This window comes from Haliotis rufescens, unplaced genomic scaffold (assembly GCF_023055435.1).
Source record: "Haliotis rufescens isolate VD_foot unplaced genomic scaffold, xgHalRufe1.0.p SCAF_25, whole genome shotgun sequence".
In the NCBI taxonomy this organism is placed as follows: Eukaryota; Metazoa; Mollusca; class Gastropoda; order Lepetellida; family Haliotidae; genus Haliotis; species Haliotis rufescens.
In genome coordinates this window covers 7,242,342-7,261,579 of record NW_025963946.1, presented here as the reverse complement: position 1 = coordinate 7,261,579, position 19,238 = coordinate 7,242,342, and the positions used below count along the sequence as shown (strand labels likewise).

At 42.4% G+C, this 19,238-nt stretch overlaps 1 protein-coding gene across 4 annotated transcripts in view; it reads left to right on the top strand.

Annotated features, from left to right (window-relative positions):
- Window positions 1-6,545, top strand: part of LOC124150060 (vacuolar segregation protein PEP7-like) — a 59,174-nt gene extending 52,629 nt beyond the window's left edge. For 3 of the 4 annotated variants that reach the window (XM_048402321.1, XM_048402323.1, XM_048402324.1), the window contains exons 10-12: window positions 1,196-1,267; window positions 2,584-2,703; window positions 4,711-6,545. In XM_048402321.1, coding sequence (XP_048258278.1) covers window positions 1,196-1,267; window positions 2,584-2,703; window positions 4,711-4,806 — 288 coding nt within the window. In that variant the 3' untranslated portion in view covers window positions 4,807-6,545. The remainder of the gene's footprint in view (window positions 1-1,195; window positions 1,268-2,583; window positions 2,704-4,710) is intronic. The other variant, XM_048402322.1, reaches the window with a different exon arrangement.
- Window positions 6,546-19,238: the final 12,693 nt, after the last annotated feature.

Below are 19,238 nucleotides of genomic sequence, written 5' to 3'. Positions count from 1 at the left end.
CGAGATGAATGTAGAAATGCTTGACGAGATGAATGTAGACACGCTTGCTTGACGTGGTGAGTGTGAACAAGATGAATTTGGGTATGCTTGACTGGGCGAATGCTTGACGAGTTGAATATAAACACGGTGAATTTGGATATGCTTGACGTGGTGAATGTGCACACGCTTGACGAGATGAATGTGGACACGCTTGACGAGGTGAATGTGGACATGCTAGACGAGATGAATGTGGACATGCTTGACGAGTTGAATGTAGACATACTTGACTAGGTGAATGTAGACATGCTTGACGAGATGAATGTAGACATGCTTGACGAGATGAATGTAGACATGCTTGACGAGGTGAATGTAGAAATGCTGGACGAGATTAATGTAAACGTGTTTGACGAGATGAATGTAGAAATGCTTGACGAGATGAATGTAGAAATGCTTGACGGGTGAGTGTGAAGAAGGTTAATTTGGATATGATTGACCAGATGAATGTAGACATACTTGACGAGGTGAATGTAGAAATACTTGACGAGATGAATGTAGACACGCTTGCTTGACGTGGTGAGTGTGAACAAGATGAATTTGGGTATGCTTGACTGGGCGAATGTGGACATTCTTGACGAGATGAATGTAGACATGCTTGACGAGATGAATGTAGACATGCTTGGCGGGTGAGTGTGAAAAATGGGAATTTGGATATGTTTGACGAGATGAATGTAGACATGTTTGACGAGATGACTGTAGAAATGCTTGACGAGATGAATGTAGACATGCTTCCCAATGTGAATGTGGACATGCTTGTTTGATGAGGTGAATGTGTGACAAGGGGCTAGCCGGTTAACTTTATGAGTATTGACCTGTGAAGATCCGGGGTAGAATAGGTCTTCAGCTACCCATGCTTGCCGTAAAAGGTGACTATGCTTGTCGTAAAAGGTGACTATGCTTGTCGTAAAAGGCGACTAAGGGAATAGGGTGGTCAGGCTCGCTGCCATGGTAGATGCATGTCATCGAATCCCAATTGCGTAGATCGATGCTCATGATATTAATCACCGGATTGTCTAGTCCAGATTAGATTATTTTCAGACCGCCGTCATATAGCTGGAATATTGCTGAGTGCGGCGTTAAACAACAAACAAACAAACAAACTATATGAGTATTACGTCTTACTTTCCCAAACACTCATACAACATTTTTGTACGTCCAGATTGCTAATAATGGTCAGGATGTGCCTCGGTCCATGTCTGATGACGTCATCCTGTCCCTGTGTGATGCGAAGGTACAACTACATCACTATATAACCTTTAGCATTGTAGGGGTACGGGTGGCGCAGTCGCCTAAGGCGCCGCAGTTCGCTGTGCAGAATTGTGTCCCTTGGGCACGACAGAAATCAATGATTGCGGTTCGAATCTCGATTCGCCCCGATTATGCTTCAAGGTTCGTCGGCACCATACCCGTGCTCGTGTGTTTCACCAAAGTGGTAAACGTCTGAGGCCTGCATCACTTCCGGTTTTCCTCTCACGATAAGCTGACACGCCGTGACATCACGCGGCCTGAATATATGCGAGTCAAGGCCAGCCACACCAGTTGTTGACAATAACAAACCACGTGATCAGGGCACGGTGACGCTCAGTCAGCCAGCCCACACAATTTTGACCATCCAATTCACACATTTGTAGGCAAAATGGCATCTTTTTCCATCATTCATGAAAAAAGGTTTTCCTTTCTGATTTGATGAATTCCAAATGGCTCGTTTGCTACAGATATTAAACAGTTTGGATTAAATGGCTTAATAAGTCGCAAGTATTGTTTTCACAGCCATTTTAATATGCCTCCGTGGGAAACCAGATCAGAACAAGTCACCCATGACTATCTCTAAGTGAGTGAGTGAGTGAGTTTGGTTTAACTCAGCTATGCAGATTGAATTTCGGCGGATTAGACGCCTCTGTCACCCGTGTCTGCGCAGCGTAAAACAGCATTCACCTAATTTCAAAACGCTAGGGGCGGTCGGGTAACCTAGTGGATAAAGCGTTCGCTCGTCACGCCGAAGACCCGGGTTCAATTCCCGACATGTGTACAATGTGTGAAGCCCATTTCTGGTGTCCCTCGCCGTGATATTGCTGGAATATTGCGAAAAACAGCGTAAAACCATACTCACTCACTCAAATCGCTGTCAATATAAGGCAAATTTAGTACAACGTCTATTATAGCAAAACAGACAAATATGAAGGTGTTTGAATTGTCTCTGAACTAGTTTATTAAAGAAGTTATCGATCCAGGATAGAATAGGTCTTCAGCAACCCATGCTTGCTGTAAAAGGCGACTATATGCTTGTCGTAAGAGGCGACTAATGGGATCGGGTGGTCAGGCTCGCTGACTTGGTTGATGCATGTCATCGTATTCCCATTGCGTGGATCGATCCTCATGATATCAGTCACTGGATTATCTGGTCCAGACTTGATTATTTACAGACCGCCGTCACATAGCTTGAATGTTGCTGCGTGCGGCGTTAAACAACAAACAAAAAAAACCTCGATTATTTTATCAGTTTCGTTGCCATGGCAGAATTTGACAACTTTTTTTCTAATTTTTCAGTTGGTGGAGGAGCGCGTTGTCCAAAAGCTTTTTGACAGATTTTATAAACGATATGAAGAGGTGCGGGGTTTGAAGCCAGTTACGAGTACGCAGACTAGCCTGAAACAGAAAATCATTTCGGTAAGCACAAAAGTATCTTCCCACCTTCCACTTTGAACCCGATCTGATATTTCCCCCCGAAAATAGACCTCGGAGGTGACTCGCAGCCATTGTGAGCCGGGGCTGTATCATTCGTCACCAACTCGTGTTATTCCGGGACAAGCTGAATAGCGACTCGTGCCCCTTTCGTGGCCATTTTTGCGACGGGGTTCCGTCTAAGCGCAAAGGTGCATAGCTAAAAGAATTGTCAACTCGTTGCGTAATGATTCACGTATATTTCCCCATATATTATATATATTTCAGATGCAATATAAAGCACATCGGGACATGTGGTATTATACAGTACGACTGAACACATTTAACTGTATCTTGGGTATATTTTTAGATGCAAGACATATGTAAATAAAAAAATATTCTTAAGGGATTCTTTGACCGAAGAATTTTAAGTCCTAATTTTGATTGGTTTGTCGTATTTTTGCACTTAACATTCATCGATAGGGGACGAGTCTTCTTGCAGGTTACGGAAAGGGGCGAGTGGTGACGAATAGGGGCTGCATTTGACCCGGCGACCTCTCTAGCACATGACCGTCACGTGACGGTGTAATAGTCCTCGCCACTTGAAATAGAATCACGAAACATCGCGATGATTTATTATATATAATGCTATCATAGCAATAGCAGTAGTAGTATTAGCAGTAGTATGGGTAGTAGTTGTAGTAGTTGCAGCAGAAGTAGTAGTAGTAGTAGTAGTAGTAGCAGCAGTAGTGGTAGTAGCTGTAGTAGTAGCAGTAAAAGTAGTAGTTGAAGCAGTACCGACTCACGTGGCATTCACTGAGTGAGTGAGGTAGTTCGACTTTAAGCCCATCTGAACAGTATTTCAGTTATATGACGATGTATCAACATTCGTCACCACTCGCCCCTTTCCGTAACCTGCAAGAAGACTCGTCCCCCTGTCGATGAATGTTATGTGCGAAAATACGACAAACCAATCAGAATGCGCGTATGATTTCAAGTTCTTCGTCAAAGAATCCCTTAGAAATAATTTTTGATTTTACATATGTCTTGCATCTAAAAATATAGCCACGACACAGTTAAATGTGTTCAATCATACTGTATAATTCCGCACGTCCCGATGTGCTTTAAATTGCATCTGAAATATATATAATAATATGGGGGAAATGTGTGAACCATTGCGCAACGAGTTGACAATTGTTTTAGGTGTGCCCGTTTGCGCTAAGACGGAACCCTGTCGCAAAAATGGCCACGAGAGGGGCACGAGTCGCTATCCGGCTTGTCCCGGAATAACACGAGTTGGTCACGAATGGATGTATCAAGTTCAAGCTGGGAAAACCCCCGAAATGACACGGGTCGTTGACGTTTTCACCTCGGTGTACCGATAGATCAAGGGCCACAACCTGCTCAAAGCTAGAATTCGAACCCACTATATCTGTAAGTCGATTAACCAGTCAACATTGAATATCAATCTCATTAAAATCAGACCTTAGTTCTCGCTTCCGCTAAACAGAGATCTGAGGACATCCCATTAGGGGTCACCTCAGACCAACCTTGCGCGAACTTTGACCGACCAATGGAATGACCATTCAGAAGGCAGCTTTCTCGTGCTTTAGGGTACTAATTTCAAATTGGCGACTACGCTTCGAAACATATTTTGACAAATTCTTGATTACAAATTTGAAAAATGAACAAAAGAACATTCTGGAATGGCTAATAGATGGTCTAGATTTTATGGATACAGTCGTTAAACCCGTAACTATCGCTCGGAGTTAACGTTTTCGAGGTTGCATGGTCAGAAATCACATTTCCGACTGTCACTTCCATAATCTGGTAAGCGATGCTCTGATTGGTCGGATGAAAGATCGACCTGACGTGACCCTAATGGGATGTCCTCAGATCTTTGTTTAGCGGTAGCGAGAACTGAGGTCTGATTTTATTGAGATCGCATTGAATATGTAAATTGTTGTGGAAAAGTATGTTCATGGAATTTACAACAAACTGAACTTTTTCCAGTCCTCCACGAATTTCTACAACGAAAGACGAAGGTGTTTCCGTGACCGCTTCACCAGCTACAGCTCCAGCGCTAGCACCACCTCAGATGGCGACTGACCGATCAGAATAAAGGACATAAGTGACCAATCAGCCAGTTCCACAAACCAAACGAAGTGTTCAACAATCAATCCATTCGTGACCAGTCGTGCCATTCCGGGACAAGCCAGTTACGGAAAGTAGCGAGTTGGGACGAATGCAATCAAATCGGGATCTTCCGGGTAAAGACGGAAAAGGGGTGACATGTATATACCCTTCAGGGCATTCGAGTTCAAGTGTGATAAAACCCACCTCGGGGAGTTAAACTCCCTTGTCTCACGTTAACACCCGAATAAGTACTTTGGTTAGAGTAACTTCCATTTGTTCCTCGGTGTGTGATCGGTTCAACTCGGCTTATTTCGTTACCTTCGTAATGCCAGGGAGTCTATCAAACTCCTCCCAGCGACTGCCCGTTTGCGGGCCTCTCTGTGAACAATCATAGCTCCCGACTCAGTAGCGTTCGCAACTGTCTGACAATTATGGTTTCCGAAAGTGATGAATGTCGTGACGCCGAAAATTCTTACCCCCAGCGAAATAATTTTTGTGTCAATTTTGAATTTCTATTTCATTTCAGCTACAATTAGTTTAGTGAGAATGCAAGGGCTATGTTGAGAGCTCTTCCGGTAGTCTTTAATCTCGAACCAGTCCAATCTCATTAAAATCAGATCTTATTTCTCGCTACCCTCCAACAAAGCGAGTGACTGAGTGAGTATGGTTTAACGCCGCTTTTAGCAATATGCAAGCAATATCACGGCGAGGGACACCAGAAATGGGATTCACACATTGTACCCATGTTGGGAATCGAACCCGGGTCTTCGGCGTGACGAGCGAACGCTTTAACCACTAGGCTACCCGACCGCCCCTCGCTGGGAATTAAGGATCCTGGGGTGTTCATAATACTTCTGTACAGACTCCCTGATAATACCCCCGGCTGCAGTGGAGTAGTGGCATTTTATGATTTCCCTGTTAACCGCACAACGACCGATCCCTCCGCAAATAGTTCGTACCAGATAACTGCTGATTTTCAGAAATATACCCTTTTTTAAAATTAGATATATACTTCTATAACCAACAACATTTACATAACGCTCAATGATACCCCCGGACTGTGTCGTGTGATGTGATAGTCACGTGACCGAGCAAATCTAGTTCTAATATGGATTTCCCCAATGCTGGGGATTGAGCTGAGCCGATCGCTACTTTATCGCCGCTTGTCGACTTTTCCGAAAATGGATTTTTCCTTTTAATGTTTATTTTTCAAATTATCGCTGCATATCACTGATGGAGTTACCTAAACATTATCAATTAATTCGTTTCTTGGCACTCGGCCTTTTCCGGAAAACAACATTATTGAAAACCAAACACCAGAACAATGACTTTAGCTTGTCTCACCTTTAGCTGTCGCTCTGCGTAACTCCTTCAAGTCCATCTGCAAATAGTCAAAAACCCTCATCGTTCTGTATTTTCGATCCATACATGCAAGGTCTGAAATTAATTTTTGGGGCACTGGAAATTTCCGAAAAACTATTACAGCTATGGGTAGAATTTGGTTTTCATTTTGTATTCCAAGATAATACTGATCATAATCAAATCATCACTATCATCATCACCACCACCATCAACATACAATTTTGCTGTTGCGACTGCTGTTTTTTTATATTGTTCTATTATTTTTAATCAATATCATCATGATTATTCAGTATGATTGTCATATCTGTATATGTGTATTATAAATGTATTAAAATCATGTCTCAACTACAGTGGTGAACTTCTTGTTGCATTTTTAATCGATTAATGCTTAGGGTCCTAAGCAAGCATGCCCGTCATACGAGAGGTTTTCAGTTCATATGTCTATTGTATGAAAGACCTTAGACCCAAATACAGTGCATGCTGCACAGTGCATCTTCCCGAGGCAAGAGAGTTAACTGACTTTAAAAGTCCAGTTTCCACCCTTCACGAACTAGGCTGGAATTTCTGGGCACGATCGTTGCGTAACCAGTGGCTATTACGAGTTATGTCCCTTCTATGTCCCTCCTATTGCCCAATAAGATTCCACCTCTCACATCGCTTGCATTTGCTTCAAACAAAAAGGCGGCACCCAGCCAAGACTATCTGATTAAAATCTATATTGTGATAAAACAGGTCTCACTTCGTGAAGTGCATCAAATCATATTGATTGAAAACATGAACAGATTTGAAAAAAACGCTGAGTTAGCGATTTAAATAATTTGTATTGCTTTCGAATGTCTCCTAAGGATGGGCACACAGATGATACAGATCTTCGTTATTGTTTAGGTTGGTTAGAATATGTACATAATCTTACAAACACAGGAATTTGTTGGTGCCTTATCAGTATTAAGTATTGTACAAGCAGGAGCAGAATCGGTATCAAATTCAACTAACATCTAGTCTCTGAAATGAGCATATCTTACAGAAAAAACAGTTGTTAAATTGTCTTATTAAAATACATGTATAATAAAAAGGAGCCCAGGAAATCTCTTTCAGAAACTGCTGTAATCTAGACTTGCCGTCTACTATAGACTTGCATTGTATTGGATGTAATTGCTTTTGGTTATAATTGACAGACTAGCAGCAAATGTACACACGGACCAATCCGTTAAATGTTTCTCTGCTTTTAAAAATAGATTGAATGGAAATAGTGGTCAGGCTTGATGACGTGTCTGATTCTCATAATATACGACGGCATGGGACATTGCCCTGTAATCAGGCTCGCTGACTTGGTTGATGCATGTCATCGATCCCAATTGCGTGGGTCGATGCTCATGATATCAATCACTGGTTAGTCTGGTCCAGACTTATTATTAACTGGCCACCTTCATGTTGCTTAAATACTGCTGAATCGGTCGCCAAGCGACAAACAAATAAACAGACGTAAACTGTTTTTTTGTAAGGCCAGTTAAACATGACCGTATTAGTCCAGGTAATCTAGGCCATTTTTTCATTAAACTTGGTACAAATTGCGACAGAATTTATTTTACCATAATGCATTTCTAAGGTCCCTGTTTGGGAAATATGTCTAATTTGCATAATCCAATATGGCCACCAATTATCAATATATCTTCCATATTTCAGATGAGGGTCAATGTTTTGATGAAAAAAGCATGTGTTGTATTGCGAAATAGCCATAATATGTTTCTAAAAAGATATTCACAACAACTGAACGTTCTCGACAATTGACAAATCTGCAAAAATTCAAGATGGCCGTCAAGTTTCCTAAATGTGTGTTTACACTGTTGAATCTTCTAACTCTAAAACAGTGAAACCTTATTTTGCCTGGACTATATTTCTCAGGACCATTTTCAAACTGCCTGGGTAAGCAGTGATGATTTTTTTCTTTAAAGGGCTATATATAAATCTCTAAAAGTAAAGTTATCTCTCATGTACTGCGTGACTTCCTTTGGCCACGCCCCTTGCGTGTCGAAGTGTGATTAGTTTGTTTGTTGTTAAACGCCGCACTCAGCCATATTCCAGCTATATGACGGCGGTCTGTAAACAATCGAGTCTGGACCAGACAATCAAGTGATTGACATCATGAGCATCGATCTACGCATATACGATGTGATGCCTCAATCACGTCTGCGGGCCTGACCTCCCAATCCCGTTAGTCACCTCTCACGACAAGCATGGATTGCTGAAGACCAATTCTAACGGGATCTTCACGGGTTGCAGTGTATGAAGAGACGGCCATGGTAACGGCTGGGTCCAAAGGATCTGGCGGCGGTCGGGTAGCCTAGTGGTTAAAGCGTTTGCTCGTCACGCCGAAGACCCGGGTTCGATTTCCGACATGGGTACAATGTGTGAAGTCCATTTCTGGTGTCCCCCGCCGTGAAATTGCTGGAATATTGCTAAAGCGGCGTAAAACCATACTCACTCACTCACCAAAGGATCTGACACCTTGTGAATGGCATGGTGAGTGATCTGGTGCAAAAACGAAATTTGAGTCAGTAAGGATAAGATATATGGATGAACAACTTCTTTATCACAATTAGGTGAGACGTTTCGGTGTAGGTTCTAACACAATTATTTATCAAGCAAGTGATGACTCCAACTTCTAAATGCCGATCAAAGAAGGAAATTTGACTTTGAAAAAGGTTGTTTCATTTTGTTTCAAACAAATACAAACACTTGGAGAGGTGCTCGTTCGTCACAAACGACATCAGGCCAGTAGTTGGATATTATGCCAGAGGGCTTAAAGTCATGCTCTCAGCACAATCTCATTAAAACCAGATGTTTTACGCCAATACACCTCTCTGCGTGAAGGTATCAGAATACTTCCATATGAGGTCGTGTCAAGTTAACTTTCTAATCAGCGTGGAGGCTTCTAAATTCTCGGTACGAGTGAGTTAAGCTTTCAGACTTACATTCTGAATTCTGTATCTTGAAAACGAAGTTAATCGGCTTGTTCCGAATGTAAACGATTAATCCCGCGCCATCATATCGTGGTGGATAGTTTATTCACCCTGTCGTATCTGGGACCTATGACATCTTCACCCAAATGGGATAACATTCGAAGGGAAATTTGTGTTCTGTGTGGGGTTTCTTTTTTTAATTCGAGGGGCGGTCGGGTAGCCTAGTGGTTAAAGCGTTAGCTCGTCACGTCGAAGATCCGGGTTCTATTCCCGACATGGGTACAATGTGTGAAGCCCATTTCTGGTGTCCCTCGCCGAGATATTGCTGGAATATTGCTAAAAGCGGCGTTAAACCATACTCACTCACTCATTGTTTAACTCGAAATTTCCGAATCGAGGTGGTGAAGAAATCGTCAGTTCTGAAAGCTGATTGACCCAAGAACTCACGCGTCCTACATTTTGATTGGGCGGTCAAGGTTCGATCAGACAATGTTCACCTGACGCGACCGTTTACGGACGTGTCCTCACTTCTTGGCGCAGAGCTCGAGAGGCACCCTATCAGAGTAGAGGTTTGGTTCACAGCACGTCGGTACCACAGTGTCATAACTATAGACAACGTATGCATGATAAAAGCTTACATGATCTGTATAATTTGAGAAACCGGCAAATATATGAATTGTTCATATGAAGGAGGAATGTACGTTTTGTTCACACTAAATCTAAAACTTGGTTCTTCAGACTATTAATCCCGACGTCGCTGAATCTTGCACACACTATCAACCCCGACGTCGAAGATTCTTGCACACACTCTTAATCCCGACGTCGAAGATTCTTGCACACACACAACCCCAACATCAAAATTCTTGCACACACTCTCAATCTCGACGTCCTAGATTCTTGCACAAACTATCAATCCCGACGTCGAAGATTTTTGCACACACTATCAACCGCGACGTCAAAGATTCTTGCACACACTATGAATCCCAACATCGAAGATTGTTGCACACAATATTAATCCCGATGTTGTGGAATCTTGCACAATCTATCAATCCCGACGTCGACGCTTTTTGCACACACTATCAACCCCGAAGTTGAAGATTCTTGCACACAACATGAATCCCGATGTTGTTGAATCTTGCAGAAACTATTAATCCTGACGTCGAATTTTTGCACACACTATCAATCCAGATGTCGTAGATTCTTGCACACAAAATCAACCCCGATGTTGTTGAATCTTGCACACAATATCAATCCCAACGTCAAAGACTCTTGCACACATTATCAACCCGACGTCGTAGACTCTTGTACACACTATCAACCCCGACGTCGAAGATTCTTGCACACACTATCAATCCCGATGTTGTTGAATCTTGCACACACTATCAATCCCAACGTCAAAGAAAAGACTCTTGCACACATTATCAACCCGACGTCGTAGACTCTTGTACACACTATCAACCCCGACGTCGAAGATTATTGCACACACTACCAATCCCAACGTCGCAGACACTTGCTCACACTATTTACCCCGACGTCGAAGATTCTTGCACACACTTTCAACCCCGACGTCGTCGAATCTTGCACAAACTATCAACCTTGACGTCACAGATTCTTGCTCACACAATCAACCCCGACGTCGTAGATTCTTGCACACACTATGAACCCTGACGTCACAGATCCTTGCACACGCTATCAACCCCGACGTCGTAGATTCTTGCACAAACTATCAATCCCAACGTTGAATATTCTTGCTCACACTATCAACCACTGCTTTGTCTAATCCAGACTCGAACACTTTGCAAGACACTGTGATTTAACTGTAATATTGCTGACTGCAGCTAAATATGAATGTGCTCATTTACCTCAAAATCATTTTACAGAATAGGAGACTTTTTTATTAAAAAGACAAACAAACATGGTAACTCATCATATCATTATCAGCTAATCGTTTGTATGGCGTTCAACGAAATGGGAAACGGATATGCTTGTCCTCAAGTCTCGATAGGGCAATGTCATTTACAAATGCATCTCCTTTGCGGCATCCAATTACACACACGCCACATCACGTGCCTACAGACCTCCTCGTGACAGTAGGGTGAGATGGAACTTCGAGGAAATGACTCATTGTCATTAGGGATCAACAATTTGATATTCTGAGGGTGGGGATGGGGGTGGCTTGAATTTTATAGACAAAAAGAAATTGTACCCAAAACTCCTTGAAAAACAAAATTATGCTTCAGACTGTTGAAAAAATTGCCTGCTACAAAAAAGACGTTGTGACAAGGTGTTTTTCTTTTTAAAATTCAGGCTCAAAGTTCTAGGGGGGATATTTCGGAGGATGGCGCGGTCTTTGGGGTAGATATGTTGTGTTGACCTTCATTATTAGAGGCTGAGATGTTTTTTTCTTCATAAAGAGAGTTGAGATTACTATTTTTTGTCACTTTTCAAATTCAACATATGGACAGAATGTTAAAAGTTACTCATTGTTCACTAAAACAGTAAAGACGTTGCTGATTATATAACAGTACATTGAAAATAGAAGTATATTAAAGCATTTTTATATGGTAATTTTTTTTAACAAAACGTGTAGGAAAAGCCAAGTGTGCAGTTTTCTTAAGGTGTGTGTAGGGGGCACGGGTGGCCCAGTCGTCTAAGGCGCCGCAATTCGCTGTGTAGAGTTGCTTCCCTTGGGCACGCCAGAAACCTAAGGTTGTGGGTTCGAATCCCGGTTCGCCCCGATTATGTTTCTAGGTTTGTCAGCACCATACCCGTGCTCGTGGGTTTCACCGAAGTGGTAACTGTCTGAGGCCTGCATCACTTCTGGTGTCCCCCGCCGTGATATTGCTGGAATATTGCTAAAAGCGGCGTAAAACCAAACTCACTCACTCACTCGGGCTTAGCTCCCACATTAAGCTGACACGCCGTGATATAACTGGAATACTGTTAAAAGCGGCTTTAAACCCAACTCACTCACTCACTAAGAAGTTTGTACTCACAACTGCTCGAGGAATGTACTTTCCAATTACTTAGATTGTGGGTGATGGACGTAAATAGCATAACTGTTGATGTAAAATGATGAAGAAACGTTACCACACTGAAACGTGGACATGTTGGGTCCAAACTCCGAACAGTGTTACAGATGGTTGAGAACCAAAACACAACCAAAACACAACCAAAACACTAATGAACGTGCTACAGTACCCACATCAATGGAACTTGAGTTTGAAGTGCATCTTTGGCTGCACTAAAGCCTGCCAAGGTATGGGTATAAAAGGAACGATTTAGTGTTCATTCACACCCAAACCGGTAGACAGGAGCATGTTAAGGTTAACCCTATAACAGAAAGAACAGGCTGTTGGTTGCTGTTCATCATGAAAACGGGGGGCACGGGTGGCCCAGTCGTCTAAGGCGCCGCGATTCGCTGTACAGAGTTGCGTACCTTGGGCACGCCAGAAACCTATGATTGTGGGTTCGAATCCCGGTTCATCCCGATTATGTTTCTAGGTTTGTCAGCACCATACCCGTTCTCGAGGGTTTCACCGAAGTGGTAAACGTCTGAGACATGCATCACTTCGGGCTTAGCCCCCATATTAAGCTGACACGCCGTGATATAACTGGAATACTGTTAAAAGCGGCGTTAAACCCAACTCACTCACTCACTCATGAAAACGCATGACCACGTTGCGAGGAGCTTTGGCTGTAGACGAATGAGTCACCAGGTGCATTGCCTGATTCATGCAGACTGGGCCAAAGAGGGACAGGCCTAGGAGGGCAGACCTCCTGTCACCACCACCCAGGAAACTGTACACGCGTTTCCTCCATCTGAAGAACAATATTATCACCGTGACGACATCAACCGAGGCAGTCATCCTGTCAGTCGCTTGCAGACCACTACGAGACGTAACGCTGACACTGCAACGCTGGTAGAACAGAAACTGGCGAAGAATCATGTTCACGAGAGAGAGTGTGTGTTAACCTCCGACAAGGGGAACATTGTTACATTCAAGGTGTCGAACTGTTTGGAGATGGCAGCATCTGTAGCCCTGTCAAGGCAGCATCTGTAGCCCTGTCAAGGCAGCATCTGTAGCCAAGTCAAGACAGATCTGGTGATTTTAGAGGGAAACATCACTGGACAGCATTACATTGACCAATCTCTCTACCCTGTTGTACTACCGTTCTTGCAACAGAACAAGACAACACAAGACCCCATACAACATCTTACCGTTGCCAGCACAATCACCAGACTTATCACCTAGAGATAACAGATTTATCACCTATAGAATTCTTGTGGGATCACCTTGGCCGTCAAATTGACCCGGTCATTCTCTAAACAAGGATACGTCACAGGCCCTCTGAAAAGAATGGTGCTGAAACCCGTTTCTTGTGATCAGTCGAATCACATCCTCTTCTCGTGGTCGAGTCTGGACGTGCATTGATGTCCGTGGTCGGCATACACAATACTGATTAGGAAATTCTGAAGGATTAAAAGAGAGTTTCTAATCTCGATACAAAATACGCGCAGACACACCACACACACTCTCCCTCACAAAAACACACACCACACACACTCACACACAGACTCTCTCTCTCTCTCTCTCTCTCACAAACCACACACATACACTCTCTCACACACACATACACACACGTCACACACGTCACACACACACACACACACTCACTCACTCACTCTCCCTCACACCTCTCTCACACACACACACACCGGTACTTACATTAACACCCTCACTCACACACACACAAACACACACACACACACACACACACACCTCTCTCTCCCTCACACACACACACACACACACACACACACACACACACACACACACACACACACACACACACACACACACACACACCTCTCTCTCTCCCTCACACACACACACACACACACACGCCTAAGTGGGTGTCGTTGATCTACAAATGAACGGGAATGCTGGGTACGGACTTATTTCTAAAACACATCGCTGGTTCAAATAGGTTACAGTAGATTCACCAGAACGGACAAGAATCCGTCTCCACACATTAGAAATGTGACGCAAGGCATCTACAACCAACAACCAGTCTTTATCACGATCACAATCAGCCAAGCTCGAACAACAATTCAGATAATAAACGCTCAAAATAAATTAGGTACAATCGCTTTTGATTTTACTCAGCGCAGTTATTAGGATAGCTAACACAGATGTTGTCTGCTGCTGATAATCAATATGAGCAGACACGATTGCTGGTGAAAGCATGACTGAAGGGAGATAACTCTTATCTCTGGTTTGCCCTTTAAAACTAAATTTTACGACACTTCACATGCTTTATTGAAACGGGGATCTACGAAAACGTAGCTTTTAGTCCTACAAAGTGAATATGGTACATATTTATTTGATGGGTAAAAAAACAATCTAGATATGTATACAAAAGCAACCCTAGCCAGCTCTAGCTAGCTCTATTCCACTATGAATTCAGTATCGGGGGAAAATTATTTGTTTAATTTTAGAGTCGAGAACGGTTTTGTGTAATATAAGATTTTATAGACTGAATGTTTATAAATGTAGCTTTGTACTGCTCCTTTAACTTTCCGTGAATGAGTGAGTGAGTGAGTGTGTTGGTTTTAACGCCGCTTTTAACAGTATTCCAGTTATATCACGGCGTGTCAGCTTAATGTGGGAGGAAAGCCCGAAATGATGCATGTCTCAGACGTTTACCACTTCGGTGAAACCCACGAGCACGGGTATGGTGCAGACAAACCTAGAAACATAATTGGGGCGAACCGGGATTCGAACCCACGATCCTAAGTTTCTGGTGTGCCCAAGGGACGTAACCCTGCACAGCGAATTGCTCCTTTGACGACTGGCATCCCCCGCACCCTTTTGCTACGAGGGGCGTTCAATAAATTTTGCAACTTGGGCATTTGTGTTTACACAAACAATATCAACTTGTGGCAGGTGTGATACTAGTCATAACATCAGGTTGACACGTGTCATAACAAGTTCCAGCATCACAATAAGTTAGATGTGATGGCTTCATTCACCTAAGTGTGGTCACAATCATGGATTCTCAAACATGAACAACGCGCTGTAATAAAGTTCCTTAATTACATGCTCCGGTTCTCATGTCGAGAATTGCACAGGCCGCCATATTTGAATGTGGATTCGAACAGTTAAATCACCCACCCTACAGCCCAGACTTAGCCCCCAGTGACCATTTCCTGTTCCGGGAAATGAAATCTGCCCTACGTGGAAGACGCTTCCAGGATGACGAGGACATAAAGGCTGCCACAGAGGCGTGGTTAGAGGGCCAATCTGCGGATTTCTATAAAAGTGGCATTAAAAGCTTGAAGGACAAATGGAATAAGTGTATTGAGGTGAATGGAGATTATATGGAAACATAAAAGGGCAATAGATATTCTGCGACTTGGTCTTATATTGAAGTTGCAAAACTTATTGGTTGGTTGGTTTGTTGTTTAACGCCGCACTCAGCAATATTCCAGCTATAGGACGGCGGTCTGTAAATAATCGAGTCTGGACCAGACAATCCAGTGATTAATATCATGAGCATCGATCCATGCAATTGGGATCGATGACATGCATCAACCAAGTCAGCGAGCCTGACCACCCGATCCCGTTAGTCGCCTTTTACGACAATCATAGTCACCTTTTACGGCAAGCATGGGTTGCTGAAGACCTATTTTACCCCGGAATCTTTCCGGATCGCAAAACTTATTGAACGCCCCTCGTATCTACACAGGCTAACAGAATGAGTATATGTGTGCGTCAGCGCCGACACTACATGAAATAGACTCTACATTCTTCACTCAATGTATGAGTATGGGAGTTAATAGAACTGACTACTAATGTCTCATCAGCAACATTTTAAAACCAAACAAATATTTGTATGACATGCTATAAACAATTGTTTTCAAAAATAAAAAATAAAAATACGTGTAATTTCTATTCAATTACCTTTAATTCCATATTCAATTACTCATACGTCACACAGACTCTTCACAAAACTATCATAAATAGATGAAATAGCCGCCGTGGAATAAAGCATGCACATTAAAACAAGTTATGTCTTCCGGCACAGCGATAGTGAAAAAAACATGGCGATCTCGAGTTCAGCAAGCGGCAAGCCACTTAAATTGTGACTGAGCGAATGAGCACAATACACGGACGTGTTGCATGCTATGCAGCTGATCCACGATACATAAATTCCATCGTTAACTATACGAACACATTGTTTTGATATAATATACAATCGATTTCGGAAATAGGCCTATGTTTATCTCGAAACACATCTTTCGATTCACTTCCGTGTACCTGACAGAAATATGCGAATTCCAGTGTGCTACAAGCACACATTTCTCGTTATCATGAAGGAAGCTGAGGTACCGAAAATCTCCATGACCCCCAGCTAAGTGGCCTAGTTTTCGTTACTGGTGGCCTATAGCCCGTGTTTTACAGATGTATACGTGATATTGATATGCTCAAATATATTTCATATATTGTTTTTTAAATATAACTTTTCATAAATTACTCAATTGTAAACATATTAACTTGGTCTCGTCGTAATATGCCTGAAATACTGCCGAAGCGACGTTAAATTTTAACTCACTCACTTAAAGCATTAAATATTCGACATATAAGATACAATTTTATGTTTTAATCGCGGTGATTAATTAACGAGGATAGGTTGTCTGGTAATACTTATAAAGCGAAAACAAGCCATTCCGCCAATCAGGAATAGAACTTATAGCAATGACAAAAAATGCCAATGCCAAAAATATTAATTTTCTTCTAACTGAGTTTTTTTTTTATCGCGGAATTTCATTGGTTTCCGCACACATTCAGTTATCTTCGGTAATCAATCATCGCGATATTTCTTGATTCTATTTCAGGTGAAGTGGAATGGAGTTTGACGTCGCGTCCAAGATTATTGCACTTATATAGCGACGTGCATGCACGTGTGTGTGTCTGGCTGCTTGTACTAGTCCGGACTGATGCCGATTTATAGTGCTAGCCCACTGAGATACCATGCCGCAGTTCTACATGAATACCCCACTCAGACACAGTATACTGACTCCGAGCCGACCGCTCCATGTTTTAGCCACTTAATGCTGAGCGCCAGACAGGGTAACATCAAGTACCATCTTTTAACGTCTTTTGGTATGACGCGGCCGGGGATCGAACCCCGAACGTTCCGCTCCCCGGGCGGACGCTCTACCACTAGACCACGGAGGCGGTCTATTCTATTTCAAGTAGCGAGGACTATTGTGAGGATTGACTGTATATATACATGTATATTACGTTACAGTTAAAACACTCCTTGGATTGAACAATCTCTCATCACCTGCCCCGGGGGTTCAGTGGGAAAATAGTGGGTTAAAGTACAAGATACGATATGTGATGTTGCAGGTTCAATTACGTCATGGAAATTTCATGTGAAGGGAATTGTGACTTTTAACCAGTCAAAAATGATGCATAGATGCATATTGAAAGACTGTTTATACAATTCAATCTTAAAACCTTGGTCTTTCAATGTCAAACCTATAAGCAGGTCTCACTTGAAAGTTTGTTTGTTGTTTAACGCCGCACTCAGCAATATTCCAGCTATATGACGGCGGTCTGTAAATGATCGAGTCTGGACCAGACGCTCCAGTGATTGACACCATGAGCATTAATCCACGCAATTGGGATACGATTACATGCATCAACCAAGTCAGCGAGCCTGACCACCCGACCCCGTTAGTCGCCTCTTACGACAAGCATGGATTGCTGAAGACATGTTCGACCCCGGATCTTCACGGGTCTTGAAAGTAGTAGCTCTCACAAGAGTATTGAGAAAAGAAGATAGCTACAAAACTTTGTATAGGCTAAAGTGGCAGGTGGTTTATAAAGTATGTGTGGGTATGTTTATAAAGTTTATAAAGTGTGTTTGTTTATAAAGTAAATGCGTAAACTAACTGAAAATTTCAGTCAATTTACAAATTGTTTGATTCACTTAGTCACAAAACAAGTCACTTAGAAAAAAAGCTTCAACAACACCTTCCCATCACTGACCGCAAGAGGGAGCTGTTTCAACTGGACAACGCTCCACCGCACACAGCTCGTGTCACGGTTGACTACCTTCATTATTCCAACATCAACGGCTTGCCCTGGCCGTCGAGATCTCCAGATCTCAACCCAATCGAACACCTCTGGGGTGAACGTGTACGTCAACGTCAGAACACGCCGCAGACACTTCCACAACTGGCCAACGCGTTACAAGCAGAATGGCGCAGAATTCCGCAGGACAGAATTCGTACAGTCAGTGCCGAGGAGATGCAGAGCCGTGATTGCTGTCCGAGGCGGTCACACGAGATACTGAGTTCAGCGCCACCTTCTGGCCTTATGTGACATTACAATGAACATCTTTTTTCAATGCCTTTGTACAACGACTACATAAGACTATTGAGCTCCAAAATTTCATATTTGTATGAGAGTGTACGTGGTCATCTTTTAAAGTATTCTGGTATGACGCAACCAGGGGAACAAACCACCGATGTTCCACCTGCCGGCCAGACGCTATATCCACAAGACAACGGGGGCGGTCGGGTAGCCTAGTGGTTAAAGCGTTCGCTCGTCACGTCAAGATACAGAAGTTGAAATTTCAAGATACAGAAGTTGAAATGTCAAGATATTAAGTTGAAATTTCAAAATACTAAGTTGAAATTTCAAAATACTAAGTTGAAATTTCAAGATAATAAATAAATACGTTTGAAGTGAATAATCTTGAAATTTCAAGATCCTGCGAAAGCCTTTTAGGGCCATTTGGTTTAAAAAAAAAAATTCGATACTATCTTGAAATTTCAAGGTACTAAGTTGAAATTTCAACTTAGTATCTTGAAATTTCAACTTCTATATCTTGAAATTTCAACTTAGTATCTTGAAATTTCAACTTCTATATCTTGAAATTTCAACTTAGTATCTTGAAATTTCAACTTCTATATCTTGAATTTTCAACTGAGTATCTTGAAATTTCAAGATAGTATCGAAAAAAATTAAAAAACAAATGGCCCTAAAAGGCTTTCGTAGAAAA